General features: G+C 37.6%; 1 protein-coding gene across 1 annotated transcript in view; it reads right to left on the bottom strand.

Annotated features, from left to right (window-relative positions):
• The window catches only part of KIT (KIT proto-oncogene, receptor tyrosine kinase), a 56,590-nt gene that overhangs the window by 12,631 nt on the left and 30,417 nt on the right, over nucleotides 1-13,542 (bottom strand). The window contains exons 5-8 of the mRNA XM_044681728.1: nucleotides 4,946-5,060; nucleotides 3,249-3,430; nucleotides 489-595; nucleotides 254-380 (exon numbers count right to left, since the gene is read on the bottom strand). Coding sequence (XP_044537663.1) covers nucleotides 254-380; nucleotides 489-595; nucleotides 3,249-3,430; nucleotides 4,946-5,060 — 531 coding nt within the window. The remainder of the gene's footprint in view (nucleotides 1-253; nucleotides 381-488; nucleotides 596-3,248; nucleotides 3,431-4,945; nucleotides 5,061-13,542) is intronic.

Genomic DNA, 13,542 nt, shown 5'->3' on the forward strand with positions numbered 1-13,542 from the left:
AAGAAAGAAAGAAAGAAAGAAAGAAAGAAAGAAAAAGAGAGAGAGATAAATTCTTTACATCTTCACCCCCCTTGCCACATTCATGTCAAGTCAGACTCCTCTCATGGACATAAAATTTGAGAGGAAAAAAACAAAAACTCAACCAAGATTTCAGGTAGAATAAAACAAAGGAAGTTGTTAGAATGATTTCCCCAAATTCACATTTAAAGAGTCCACAGAAAGGTTACATGGAAAGCCCCCATTTCTCACTGACCAAAACTTAGCCTGTTTCTGGGAAACTCCCATTTATGATCATAAGGAAGTTGTGTTGGGTCTATGTAAACATAGTTGTTTCCATTTATCTCTTCCACGACTTTCCACTGAACTTCGTACATGGGTTTCTGTTGGGGAAGAAAAGAAGAGGAAAGCATTACCCAAAGAGAGAAACATCTCCCCTCAGAAGCTAGGATTTCAGCCATTATCCTCCAAATGAGTAAGAGCTAAGTTACCTGAAAATACTTGTAGGTTAGAATGATTACGATGATGCACATCAGTCCCGCTGCTATCACAAAGCCAATCAGTAAAGGTGTGAATAGTGTGTGCGAGGTGATTTGTTCTAAAAAGGAGAGAGAACACAGTGGAATTGCAGCCCAGAAACAATCATCAAATCTCTTCTTCCCCCATGGATTATTGCAAGTGACAACAGGATCTAAAGCTCACTCTGGCAGGCCCTACTTCAATCAATTCAACAAACATTTATTTCTGTGAGCAAGGCACTAAACTAGGTGCTGGGAGACAAAGACAAACGGAACAGAGAATTTCTTCTCAAGGCGGGGGCCATCTTGGGGGAGGCAATCCCTAAGAACTGGAGACCATGGAAGACTATAGAAGACAAAAGAAACTGTATAAGAAAGGTAGAGCCAAAGCACTGTGAAAAGCAAAAGTTGAGAGCCCTTATGGATGGAGCATTGGAGTTGTGGAGGGGTAGCATTAGAGTTGGGCCTTGAAAAAGGGGGTCTTCAATAAGATGAGAGATGAAAGAGAGGAGGAGACTCTCAATTCAAGGTATGGAAGACAGCTTGTAAAAGCTGAGAGGACAAAGGGCAGTGAGGGAGCCACTCCAATATGGTGGACAAGGATGGAAAAGTATATTGGACTCAGATGTTAAAGAGCTTTAGTGCCATAGTTTGGGGTGGGAAGGGGCTGCTTTATCTGGTAGACAGTCAAAAGGCTATCAAGAGACTGGGATGTAAGCAGACTTTTCCTCCACACATAACAAATACCAGTGTGAAGGCCCTAGTGGAAAATAATAATTTATGGCTATTGTGAGTAGGTGGCAAGTGGAGAAAGGTGGAAATTCCAGGGTATTGCAAGGAATAGGCATGGGACCTTTAAATTCATGGACCCAGGTTAAGAGTCTCTGCCCTAGAGAGTGATCTCACTTAATGGGCATCTTTCTCAGTTGATAATTTGGTCGCTAATGCCCCTCACAAAGTACACACCAGTGCAGAGGAGGCAATGACAATAACACCGAGATCAGATTCTGTCCAGCGTTGGCTTTCCTCTAATCCCTATTTAAAAAGAGTGTCTTCGTGTAAAACCCAGTAGAATTGCTTGTTGGCTATGGGAGGGGGTGGGATCAGGGGAGGGAAAGAACATGAATCATGTAACCATGGGAAAAAAAAAATCCTAAATTAATTAATTAATTAAAAGATTTTGGGTCAAAAAAAGTGTCTTAGATGCTCTTACATCCTAGGAGACAACATTATTAGGTAGGAAAGGGTGAGAGTTAAGAGGCCTAAAGAGAAAGCTTTAGAGGGGTGGACACTGGAAATGGAATGGTCAATAAGAGCCAAGGAAAAAGATGCCGGAGGTGATGGGGAGGGGCCATTGGGCTTAGTATAAAGTTGCATGGTTTCATGATTTCCTCTATCAAGAATCAGCCACTCATCCCAAACCTCTCGTTGGTATTTGTCCAAAGTTCCCTTTTCTAGACTTTAAAAAGGTCTGTAAACAAGACTGTGAAAGAAAAGTTCTCCTAAGACTCTGGCATGAAGACAGCGACACCCTTGATTATTTTTTCTACATTATTGTTGGTTTTTTTTTTTAAGAGAAAGCACACTTGCATGAAGTTTAGGCCCTAAGGCTTCACAAAGAAATTTATGTTTCAGTGCAGTCAAGTTTTTGATCAAGAATCAGTGATGTAGAACAATACAAGACTCTTCCCCCTCATTACTCAAAAGACTGAAAACTTTAAAAAAAAAATCAGGGAGGAGAGAAGTGATACACACTAGTCTTTGCCAACTTAGCAAACAAGGAACTGGGATGGAAAACATTTTCAGGTCTCCTTTCTAATTAGTTATCACTCCTGAGATGCCCGGCCATTTCAGATATAGAAAAAGATACTGCATGCACCCCATTTTATATTTTTTAAAAGTAGTGAATGTGACATCATGGGGAAAAAAAAACAACTGGAACTGTTTTGATACAATCTAATGCTTAAAATGAACCTATTACCTAGTCTCATTTTCCTGTGCTTGGAACATCATTCCTCTCACAACCATCTTTATTTGTTGAAAGTTTTCTTCTGCTGCAAGGTCTCGAGCTAAAAAACTGTCTGCTGTGTAATCCTTTCCCATCACCTCCCACCCCAGGTCAGGAATGATCCCTTCTCCTACCTCGTTTATTTTACATACTTACATTGTATCATATCCTCCTATAAAAATGTGAGTTCCATGAAAATAGGGGCCTTATCTTTTCTCCCCCCTATCTTTTTTTTCATCTTTATCTCTCTCCCAGCACCTAAGAGGGCTCTGCACACATTAGGTACTCAATAAATGTTTGTTGTAAATGAAAAAGAACAGACTGTTATTAAGGAGCTATTCATATTTCCATAGCTATTATTACATGGGATAGACAATAATTTGGTGACCCCATTGACAGTTCTCTAGTTTCTCCTCCCTCCACTAAAAATGTAGGTAGGGCAGGGGAACAAAATATAATTTTACTCCAATGTGCAGAAGTGAAAATAGGCAACGTTAAATCAATTTTCAAATTCCCAATGGCATGATATAACGCTGGATGAAATACACAGAATGAGATAAAACTGTTATGAAATGAACTTTAATATTGTTCAGATCACATAGCGTGATATGACCAAAAAAAATTAACAACAAATGATGAAATGTGCTTAAATCATGATGTACATGATGGAAGAGACTAAATATCCCCTTAAATTGCATTAAAAAGAAATATACCTTTAATGTTACCTTTAATAGCAAAGTTAAAAAAGGCTGAACTCTTGCCAACATCATTGGAAGCCTTACACTCAACAGTGCCATTGTTTTTAAATGCACTGGAATCAATGGTGCTTTCGATCACTATTTTTCCAAAGGGTGATAGCATAGATGAATTTATCTTCACATCCACTGGCAGAACAGATGTTGAACACCTAGAAACAATTGACAAATGATTCTTACTACAGAGGGAAAAAAAAAGATCTAGCATCCATCTCTCCTTAAAGAATGGTTCTAATCCTATTAGGTGATAAAGTCCCTTCATGTAAGCTTTCTTCTCTATCCTTCCTCCAATTGCAACTAATTCTGAAATGATCATTTATTCCACAAAGGAACTGCGTGATGAGGAAGATCTGTCTGCGGGGTATCTGCTAAGAGTACTCTTTATTAGGTATTTAATACTCAAAGCTGTCGAGTATCTCTGCCTCTTGTGTTTGGCAACCTTCCAACACTGCCTCAGAAGGAACCACTCAAGGTAACACTCACCCCTTCCTTCCCCTCATGGGATGACCAGAGTGAGAGTCTTAAAACTGCCAAACCATCCATTACTGCCCAAGGAAAAATATTCAAGTGGGGAAATGAGGGAGGAATAAGAGAAAGCTCTCAAAATATAGTATGGAGCCATAATTAAAAGATGTCTCAAGAAATCAATAGAGGACAACCTTACTGTAAAGGTATCCTCTATGAGAAAATATAGTTTTATTCAAAATACTACATATTTCTTCAGGGGGGAAAAAAACTTCTGCTAGGTCATTTCACCTAAATAATCTAAAAGTAAACATTTCTAAAATTATTCTGCATGTACTCTGAAAAATAAAGAGAATTTCTACACACACACAAATAAAAGATCTCATATTTGCTGATCTATTTATCTTGGAGTCATTACCTTTCCTGAGGTTGTTTCCTAAAATAAGATGGTTAGACTAGCTAATAGAATATCCCACATCCCTTTCAACTCTGAAATTTTGATTCTATTAATTTAAAAAATCATAATTTTTACCCTAACCATAATTATGTCCAGCTGTTCTTTGAACCTAACTAACGTTGAATAAAAGAGCAACAATTCATTTGTTAGCCTTCAAATAATAAGAAAAGACAATTTAAGGCGTAGAAGGAGGCAAACAGGAACTCCCCACACCGTATGTGCTCTATGAATGCTCTGGGTAGCCAATCAAGTTGAGGAGTGTCTTTTAAATACCCAGCTTAGAAATACTGTATATGTACTTGTAATTGCATGATCATTACTTTTTGGCAACTTGGTAATTAACTTCTGAGGTAATTTTCTCATGATCACTCTAGCCACATTTCCCTCACATATTACCTCCTGTGTATAAAATGGAAATCTAATTACTCTGTGTCCTGGAAAATTGCTTTATCTACCTGCAGGCTAGAAATTGCATGATAAATCCAAAAAGATAACCACCAAAATAGAGAAGTCATTCAGTAATCATTTTTCTGGAAACAAAATTGCAAAATTAGTATCTACCAAGGAAAACACAGCAATTATCCCCACCCCTCCTCTACTCCAATCAAAAAGCTATGCCAATAAAAAGAAAAAACCCCAAAGGTTTGGATGTTTTTAATTTTTTTAGGTAAATATACTCAGAATTCAACTGAACAGAAACCATTTCTTTTGAATTTTAAGTAATGCCAGAAATAAATCATCTCACCTCTGTTCAGTTCCTGGACAAAAATACCAATCTATTGTAGGTTTGGGAAACCCTGCTGCCACGCACTGGAGCAGACCATTCATGAGTCTGTCAGAAGTAAGAATCTCTGGCTTTGCTGTAAGAAAAAAAATTGCCACAATTCAAGCTACTTCAAATGTTCATTTGCTCAAGTCCTCTCTTTTTTTAATCACATATTCTCGGAGTTAGAAAGGCACGAGGGGAAACTAGGTGGACAATAGAACAGGGTCAGAAGACCAGAGCTAGGATATATTATAGTTATGTGACTGTAGGTAGAATAAATATTACATGTGCAGGCCTCTCTGGATCTCAATTTCTTCACCTCTACAATGGGGATGGCTACATCACTAAGCAGAGTTACCGGGAGAAAAATAAACAAAGTAGCGCCATATAAACATGAATTATTATTGTCAGAGGTCTAGAGGAATAAAATAACTAGTTTCAGGACCTTGCAGGCTACCCTTCCACTAGGGTCCACAGGAAAAGGATGGATATACCCTCTTATTGAATTCGGAGATTCCTTTACAATATCAGTTGGTTAGAAGACCCCCCAACTCTCCAAATTCTAATAAACTGGAATTTTGTTTCACGGGATTGCCTGGAGGTGTTAACTTGCCCTTGGTCAAAAGGGAACAAAAATCCAGGACTTCCTGACTACTCTTTTACCCACTATGTCTTATGGACTCTCCATGGATATTTGCACTAAAATTATTGTTTTTCAGATGAGTTGTTGGTCTATAAAAGAAAACAAATAAACGAACATATCCAAAAAAAAAAAACCACAAATCCAAAATAAAACAGTAATAGCAAAATTTAATCCACAGGATTATGATCAACACTTTGTAGATCTTGAAACAATATTTATAGGCAAACTAGCACTAATGATGATGATAAGTGGAAGTTCCCTATTCAACAGAACCCTCCTACATCAATTAAGTTGGCCATTTCTTGTGAGGCTGGAAATAGTACTTTTCGACATCTGAAAGCTGTTATTTTAAAAGAAGACCAGTATGTCATTGCAGTTCCACACATTATGGATAGCCATTGCAATATTATTTAAACAAACATCATATTCTGGATATCCAAAGGATGGAAAGCGTGTGAACGAGAGGAAAAAAGATTGAGATTTTAATCTTTGGAAGTGTATTTCCCCAAAGGGCGGACACACTAAGAAAATGATAATTTCTTTGTAGGACTCCTCTAGCAACACGCCTCCCCCAAGGCAATATGTCTTGGCACATCAAGCTTGATGCTACTGGTAAGCAGCCAGTGAAGTGAAAAACATACACACACAAATTGTAATCTCAAGCAATCAGAAGGTAGGCACACTCAAGTGCTGAATGCCAGGTTTCACAAATAGAGCAAGAAGACAAAGCAACATCATACCATACGTGCATCCATCTGGCAAGTTTCATTTAATTATCACAGCCAACAATGTAATTGGGCTGAAACTAGGGCATGGTGCTAACACACTGGAACCTGGTGAAAACACCATTCCCTGTAGGTGGTGTGGTATGTGGTCTGTCTGTCTTAAGCCTCGTCAAGAGGAACAATCACTCAAGTCCCCAAAGAACTGTGAGGAAGTCCCCAAACAAAGGCCGCCATGATGGTTGGTCTCTGGGACACACAAGTGCACTGGTAATGGGTTGGATTGTGGGTGGAAAAAACTACTGTATAAAAATGTCTCACATGATATTCAGAATGAGCTAAGTATAACGTCTTAAAAAATGAAAATTGAAGTTTCCCTACAGACTTTAAATCTTCTCTCCATGTACTATAATACATTAAATATGCATTTCTTTTTAAAAGACGTAATGAACATTTGAAAGATTGCTGAGAACGAATGAGATGTGATTTCCTAGATATTCCATAATGTGCAGGGGGACAAAGGGCCACTTTTATTCTTACAAGGATAAGAGAAGAAGTTGGAGATGTAGACAAGGTAGTTTTAAGTAGCTCTGAAGATAAAATTATTTCAATTTTTGTCTTTTGTTTTCCAGCACCTAGCATAGTTCCTGACCCAGAGGAGGCACTTCCTAACTGTTTGTTCATTGATATTATTTCATATAGAGATAAAAATGGCACTGTGGAAAACCGGGACATATTGCTCTATTCGGCACCGAAAGAGCAAGTCGCCACCACCAACACTCATTGATCAACAGTGACAGGCAGTTTTCAATATTCCCTCCATTATCTATTGATAGAATTAATCTTTATCTATTGATAAATCCTCCCCTACACCACAAAAATGACCGTATAATTATATATAAGACTGGTGATAATACAAACATTCCTGTTAACTAAGAAGAGATTCTGATCAATGTGCACAGAAACCAAAAGCCAAGAAAATATTTAAGATCAAATTGGAGCCCCAGTGGCTAAGAGGTCAAAGGATAGAACAAACAGTTCTAAACTTGAAAGGTCAACTCCAAATTCACTAATAATTAGATAAATGGAAATCAAAGAGACTTGGAAGGCATGGCTTTAGTTTCCAACTCTTTCCTACTACAAAAAATTCGGCCATGAATACTTCAGCGAATCTGAGTTCTTTTATGAAGACTCTGACTTGATTTCCATCTTTTGTCAAAGTTGACTGATCAGAGTATGGCATGCAAATAATAGTAGAAAATCATTGTGCTAAAGGAAACAATAGGAATTCAAAGAAGCACAGGAAATCAAATGATTCAGTATAAAAGTAAGCAGAACCAAGAATACAATATCACTGACTACAACATGCAACAGAAAGTACAAAAATCCCCGTACACTAACATAATGACAATAACCCAGCATGGACTGGGAGAAAAGATTTTTTAAAAAAATACATCTCTTTCCTTTTTTGTGCAGAGATGGAAGACTGTGAATGTGGAATTCACCATGGAATTCACCAAAATGTATTCACCATTAGGTCTGATTGATACGTTGATAAGTTTTGCCAAAGCACTAATTCCTCAGTCTTTCAAATTTTGAAATAAAGATCAGCTAGATAGTGATTGAGAGGTGGGATAGAAGAGGGACACATTTTGAAATGCTGGTCATGTAAAATTATTAAATTAGAGCAAATCAACTAAGGGGTCCCTGGAGAATCTGGAAGACCTTTAGACCACTACCACAAGGATCATCATTATCACATATGTACACACACCCACATCCACCTTCTTTTTAGCCAGAGCGCCTGAGGGCCATTCTTGTCTTAGTCAATCCTGTTTGCAAGATACTATATAAAAAGGGGTTACAGAGAACACAAAATCAGAGAAAGGAAGGAATCAAATAGGAAGATCTCAGAGATCTCACCCTCTGGTCCACAGAAAAGCAATCTGAAGCTAATAAAGGCAAAGTGATTTCACCCAAGAGAAAATAGAGGAATTCAAAACTCAGTCCCTTGACTCCGGTCTCTAAATAATGAAAAAGACTCTTTTGCTTATGGATTAAGGAAAAATATGACATTGTTACTTTTAAACCTCAATTCATTCAATTAGTAAAATTAAGATGACTAGCAAACCTATTAAAAAATAACATTTTCTTACGAATTACTCAAAGGAGGCGTTCTTTCAAACACTGTAAATAGAATTGATCATTTGCCTTCAAATTCCAGTAAATGACACTTCAAAACTCATACAACTTACCTCAAAAACCTTAGCTCATTTCCTGACAAGTAGGGGTGCTTCCCAGAATGCAGGTCATTAAAAAAAAAACCCAACCACCACCACCATCTCCTAATTGAGGTGACTGTTCTAATAGGAGCTGAGGAACCTCTCCTCCCCAGGTGAAATGGAAGATGGATGTGGTTACCTGGGACAGGACAAGCCGTCCTCCGAGAGCCCCAGTGACTGTGGTGAGGTCTCTGCGGTACCCTGGGCACACGCTGGCAAGTTTCCGATAGACAGAAGATCGTGCAATTACTCTTGTGGCTGATGAGTGTGAACTTGTACTGAAAAAGTCATTAGCTAGCGATTTCCCCCCCACTTCAGGAAATGGGGTTGGGGAAGAGTTTTGATATGAAATACTCAAAACTAGAGGTATATGACACCCTCGAGCTAAGCTCAGCCAACACGCTTAGGGTTGAACTAACTACACAGCTCTATAAATGGTGATGGGGAAGGAGTTTTGAGTCAAAACAAAAATCCTGAGCGTTGATTCTAGCCCTGACACTCGAATAAATGAAATTTATAAAGTGCTGACTAAGCCCAGCGTACAGTGTGTGTTAAGTGCTGGCCACTCAAACAGAAAAGAGCACATACTCTAAGGAGGGCAACCACACATAGAGAAGATTTTTTTGTTTTTGTTTTTTAAACTCTTAACTTCTGTGTATTGGCTCCTAGGTGGAAGATTGGTAAGGGTGGGTAATGGGGGTCAAGTGACTTGCCCAGGGTCACACAGCTGGAAAGTGTCTGAGGCCAGATTTGAACCTAGGACTTCCCGTCTCTAGGCCTGACTCTCAATCCACTGAGCTATCCAGCTGCCCCATAGAGAAGATTTAAAGTCAGATGGAAAGGCTCTGAGAGCCAGTTTTGTACCAGAGAATCTCTAGGATTTGGCTAGCCTGGTCATCTACATCTCCCAACTCCAAGCAAGTGCTCCTTTCTTCAATTTTGCCCTACTTTCCTTCCAGAAGAAGTAAGAAACTACCTATACGATCCTTCCCTATTAAGTACCTTTCATTTATTTTGTACTTTTTCTGCATAGATTTATCTCGTATAGTCTACAAATATGTGCTATCTTCCCAAATTCTACATAGATGTATCTCATATACGTCTACAAATATGTGCTATCTTCCCAAATTCTACATAGATTTATCTCATATATGCCTACAAATATGTGCTATCTTCCCAAATTCTGCATAGATTTATCTCGTATATGCCTACAAATATGTGCTATCTTCCCTAATTCTACATAGATTTATCTTGTATATGCCTACAAATATGTGCTATCTTCCCAAATTCTGCATAGATTTATCTCATATATGCCTACAAATATGTGCTATCTTCCCAAATTTTTTTTGAAACCCAATTTTAAAAAATTTGGAACTCATTTTAAACTCAATTTTTTAAAAAAAGAACATTTCTTTCTTGTCATCTCAAAGCCCAGCATCATGGATTCCCTTTCACTGAATCTCAGAAGGAGGTTGAATATCGCCTCTAGATCTGTTTTAGAGAGGATCGCTAACTAGGGTCTAGTTAGAAGTTCGAGGTAACCTTATTAACTGACTGGTTACAGTTGCTCTCCATCTCTGAGATTCATCATCTTCCTCACAAGGTCGTGGTGCAAGGATCCAACGAGATACACGGACAAAGCTCTATGAAATACACTTTTATTATTAAATGAAGAAAAGGCCTAACACGATAAAGAACATTCTCCAGGATTGTTACATAATGTAAAGAATTATTGGTATATATAACAACTCTGGCAGTAACAAGCTATGGGATGTCAGACAAGTTTATTCATGTTTGCAGACCTCAGTTTCCTCATCTGTAAAAATAAGGGAGTGGGGGAGGAGTGGAAGAAATCATTCCTGCAGTCATTTCTCACACTAAAACTCTTGTGAAGGCTAACCACTTCTAAAGGCTCCTTTATTCTCCTGGTCGTTTCCCTGGTTCAATAATTGCGAGAGTTGCTCGCCACTTTCAGAGTTTCAATAGTCAAATTACTCAAACATTCCCAGATCTGCAACATAATCTCAGACTCTTCTGCCCAAGAGATAGAAGGCGAGGCTGGTGGAAAAACTGAAATCTTATACATGACTTTTCTGAGGCGTAAATAACTAGAAAAAGAGTAGGGACAGCTGGAGGAAAAGCTGCATAAACTCTGGTAGGTGAAGAAATGGAATCTATTATGAAGTAAATTTTGAATGAGGAATGGAGAAGAATTTGGGAAGAGGGGTATGAACTGATGCAGGATGAAATAAGCAGAAACTAAAGAACATTATACACAATTACTATGAAGGAAGAAATCACAAGATGACTAGAAGGGAAGCCAACTTTTATGTAAATGAAAAAACTAAAAAGGGAATCCAAGAACAGATAATGTATCACAACAGCCTTCTCTCAGCAGAGAAATAAGTCGGAAAATTATAGATTATCAGATTTAGTCACTATATATATCCAATGTTTTTTGCTAAAGGTTTTTTTGGTGGTTGTTATTACAAGGGAGGGTTCTATTTGAAGAGAAGAGAGGAGGGAAATAATTCTAGAAATCTCTAATGAAAAGTAAAGGGCATTAACTAGGCAGATAGATAGAAATATTTTACTTACAAGTCAATGGATACCTACAGCCAGTACATGACTGGCCACCTCCGTTTGGGATTTTTAACCTAGGGCTTAGGGGAAGGGAAGAGTTCATAAATTTGAATTTTTAAAAAATATTTTAATAATTATTACAATGTAACTGGGTTTCCTTTACAATTCTATGTATTTTATTTTTATGAATTTAAAAACATTCTAATAAGAAGGGATCCATTGGCTTCACCAGACTGTCAAAGGGGTCTCTAATACAGAAAAAAGGTTAAGAACTCTTGGCCATGCTTTTAACCATTCTTGGGGTGGTATTGGCTAGGAAAGGGAAACAACTTTTGACGTCAGTGACTTCTCCCTAAAATCATTTAAAACCAAGATTTACCTTTGGCAAAAATAAGTAAAAGCAGACCCGGTTTATAGTGTGGGGTTTGAGGGGCATGGGAAATTTTTTTCATCAAATAGTCTCATTCTGGGCAATTTATCGCTTTGGCTGCTTCAGTATACTTTATGATCTATAAATAATCACTAACACCAGACAGGATGTTAATTATATGGTGTAGTGATTCAGAAATAATACATTATTTAGCATTTCCTCAAATTGTTTCAAGGGCCTCGGTAACAGCTAGCCATGAACGGAGTGAAATCAGTGGCTTTGGGAAGAGTTAATTTAGTACCATTTTGGAATTCAATCTAACTCAACATTTATAATGTCTTATGTGACCCCAAGGATGAGTGCTTGGCTCATTAGTTCTCCATCTCTTCATCATCCTGCCCCACTTCCACTATTAAAGAATTGAGTATGGGGAGAGAGGGAGGAACCTCCAAAACTGGAGAGAAATTTGTTTATGACTTCAAAATAATTTAAGCTATTAATTTACCCCATATAATTTAATTAAGGCTTTTAAACTTGAGGTGAACTGTGACTTCAAAATCCCATCAAGTTGTAACAAAAAAAGGGTACCATTTCAAAACTCCTATTTCATTTACACAATCCTTAAAAGTTATAGAACACTTAAAATAAATAGAAAACACTAAAAATCCTTAAAAGTTATATAGAACATTTCTTCACTGTGTATGACCTTGTGAAGTAGATAATGTAAGGGTTATTACAATACTCCATTTTATAGTGTAAGCCAAACCCCCCAAAAAAGGCTGTAACTCAACTAACTAAGGTGAAAGAGTTTCTACATGCCAGAGGACGTGAGATTTCTGAGTCTAAGAGCTCTTGTCCCAAACCTTACTCTGGTTTTTGTTTTTGTTTTTAAATAAAGCAAAGGTTCTTACCCTGAGGTCTATGTACAGACTTAAGGAGCCCATGAATCTGGATGGAAAAAAATATTATGGCTTTATTTTCACTAATTTCTAACCGAAACTTAGCATTTCCCCCAATTATTTAAAAAAACATCATTCTGAGAAGAGGTGCAAAGGCTTCACCAGACAACCATTTAGGGGTCCACAACACAAAAATCGTTGAAAATCCCTATTCTAAAGGAGATTACACATCCTGTAGGTAAATGGTCAATGAATTTAAACCTAATTTAGTTTTCAAAAAATTCCAAGTGTATAAATGATTCAAATGTCCACGTTCAAATGAGTAAAGATAAAAAATATAAAACTATTTATTTTATCAAGGCCACATTAAAATATAGCATTAAATAATAATAATGATGATGATGATAATAATAATAATAATAAAATGTAGCATTAAAACACTATAACCAATCAAGTTTAAAAAAGACTGAAATGAGTTTTCCATTCTATTCTCAGCCCTAAATCAAAATTATTCTGGGCACATTTTTTCATTCAAAGAAGAAGAATTTGCTTTTCTATAGAAGCAAATCAGGAAATAAGTCTTTTCATTGAGGTAGGCGGCAATCTACCTTGAGAATCTTGGAGAAAGCATTAATTCACCCAAGTATCACTTTTTCCTGCTTATAAAAAGAGATACAAATAAGAGCCAAACTGTTCAAGAAGAGTACCTGGGAAGAAAACAGAGCCTACTTTTTTGTCAGTTTATTAGCCCTTATCATGAAACTACAGGTGACCTCAGGTGATGTGAGGTTATGTCAGCGGGACACAAGTCCTTGGCAGGATCTGCCAAATTAGAAAAGCTTCAGCTCAGCCGTGGTTACTGAGAATCAGCCTAGGACAATCTGGCTTATTAGCCAAGTCTAAAAGAGGATTTTTTTTCTCCCAAATCACAGCAGCTCCTAGATATTACCAGCTAATTGAGGTACAGTAAAAATAGCCACTGGAACGTAAAGAGTCAGAAAAAGATCAGAGCCCTCAGATCATTATTGAGTTAGGGACATTGGGTAGACCATTGTCACCACGGTGAAGCCCAGTTCC

Source organism: Gracilinanus agilis, chromosome 6 (assembly GCF_016433145.1).
Source record: "Gracilinanus agilis isolate LMUSP501 chromosome 6, AgileGrace, whole genome shotgun sequence".
Taxonomy (NCBI): Eukaryota; Metazoa; Chordata; class Mammalia; order Didelphimorphia; family Didelphidae; genus Gracilinanus; species Gracilinanus agilis.